The 1,898-nt window shown below is 67.5% G+C and overlaps 1 protein-coding gene across 1 annotated transcript; it reads right to left on the bottom strand.

Annotated features, from left to right (window-relative positions):
• Positions 1-6: 6 nt before the first annotated feature.
• MFSD5 (major facilitator superfamily domain containing 5) lies at positions 7-1,892 on the bottom strand. The gene is made up of 2 exons (XM_057389389.1): positions 1,813-1,892; positions 7-1,457 (listed from the first exon to the last, which is right to left on the bottom strand). The coding sequence occupies exons 1-2, from the start codon at positions 1,882-1,884 to the stop codon at positions 117-119; spliced, it is 1,413 nt and encodes a 470-aa protein (XP_057245372.1). The 5' UTR covers positions 1,885-1,892; the 3' UTR covers positions 7-116.
• Positions 1,893-1,898: the final 6 nt, after the last annotated feature.

The raw sequence follows: 1,898 nt of genomic DNA on the forward strand, positions 1-1,898 counted from the left end.
GTGTCCATGACCCCATCATGCCCCACAGTTCTTGTCACATCCTGGTGTCCCCCTTGACCTATCCTGRTGTCCCCATCACAGCCAGGTGCCCTTGTTGACCTGTCCCAATGTCCTCATCACACCCCAGTGTCCCCCTCGAGCAGCCCCTCATCCCCCACCCTCAGCCCCTCATCCCCATGGGCGGTGACCAGGATCCCCCCGGCCGCCCCCAGTGCCACCAGCGCCGCCAGRGCCGCGGCCCCGAACACSCCCCGTGTCCCCGCAGGGTCCCCGGGCAGCACCGGCAGCGCCAGCGACACCCCCAGGCCGAGGGGCAGCCGCAGCCACCGCGCCCCTCCCGCCGTGTCCCCTCGCCGCTCCAGCCGGCGCCGCAGGAACGCCATGGCTGGGAAGTAAATCCCGCAGGAGAGCTGCAGCACCAGCACGGTGAGGAAAGCGCCGGCGGGGGACAGTGGCAACGCCAGGACGAGCAGGGCCAGCGCCAGGAGCAGGATGGAGGCGGGCAGGAGCCGCAGCGGCTGCAGCCGGAGCCTSCCGGTGACGCCGCGCCGGAACAGCGCCGAGCCCGCGGCGCTGGCGGCCGTGAATCCYGAGAAGGCGATTCCCAGCGGGATCCCGTGCGGCTCCAGGATGGGTGTCCAGAGGAAGGCGAAGATGAAGAGGATGCTCTCCACCAGAGCCTGGACCAGCCCCAGGAGCAGCGCCAGGGGGTTGGACACCAGGCCCCGAAGGCCTTCCCCGCAGGCCTTCCCACACGAGCGGCTCTTCCCGTAGTTCTCATCCCACATTTTGCCAACGCAGATCCCCGACAGCACCAGGAAGGGCACTGCCACCAGGAACGGGGCCACGGGGCCCAGCACCAGCCCCTCGGCCACCAGCTCGGCTACCAGCCCGGCTGCCACGGCCAGGCCGCCGTTCCAGAGGGCCACGCGGGAGAAGGTGTCGGGAATCCATTCGGCCGGGAAGTCGTGGCGCTCCAGGTGCTCGTGGATGTACCAGGACTCAAAAGCACAGAAGAGCAGCGAGGTGCCGAGCCCTGCCAGCACCCGGCCAACCGCCAGCGCCAGGAAATCCCGGGAGAGCTGCAGCAGGCAGGACACGGAGCACAGCCCCGAGGACAGCACGCAGGACTTTTTCCGGCCCAGCCGATCCACGAAGACACCGGAGACGAGGCCGAAGGCGACGTTGGAGGCGAAGCCGCAGGAGTAGAGGGCGGCGATCTGGCTGCGCAGGAAGCCCCGGCTCTGCAGCAGCTGGAAGAGCAGCGGGCCCTGCAGCCAGTCCGCAGCCAGTGCAGGCAGGTAGCCCAGCAGGAACGCCCGCTGGAAGCYGCGGAAGGCCGGGTTGGAGGGCGGGGGGCAGCGAGGGGGCGGCTCCAGAGCCAGGCAGGTGAGGAGGAGGAGGGCGAGGGCGGAGCAGGGCAGCAGGAACATGGTGGGGAGCGGGATCAGCAGGGCCTGGGGAGGGGAAAAAAGGGRATCAGCACTAGGAGGAGAGTCCAGAGGGAACACCCCCAAACCCCCARCACCCCCAAACCAAACGGRCCCCTCAGAAACCTTAAGGGGTCTRTAGGGACMCYCCACCCCAAAGARACYCCATGGGGGGCTAYAGGRAMCTCCAACCCCCAAAACACCCCATGGAGAGTTATAGGGAACCCCAGCATCACAGACACTCCCACAATCCCCCCAGCCCCTCCGTAGGCCCAACCCTCCCTTCCAAACCCCCGCAGATCTCACCCAGGCCCCACAGAACCCCCATAGACCCCCAAAACCCACCAGAGTTCACCCCACAACCCCTGACAGATGCCCATACCTCCCAAAAGGCATCCCACACACCCTCCGGATCCTCCATAGGCCATACACAGGACCCCCATAAACTCCCCATAGGATCATCATCCC

This window comes from Malurus melanocephalus, unplaced genomic scaffold, assembly GCF_030028575.1.
Source record: "Malurus melanocephalus ecotype Western Australia unplaced genomic scaffold, MMel_1.1 scaffold_5384, whole genome shotgun sequence".
Taxonomy (NCBI): Eukaryota; Metazoa; Chordata; class Aves; order Passeriformes; family Maluridae; genus Malurus; species Malurus melanocephalus.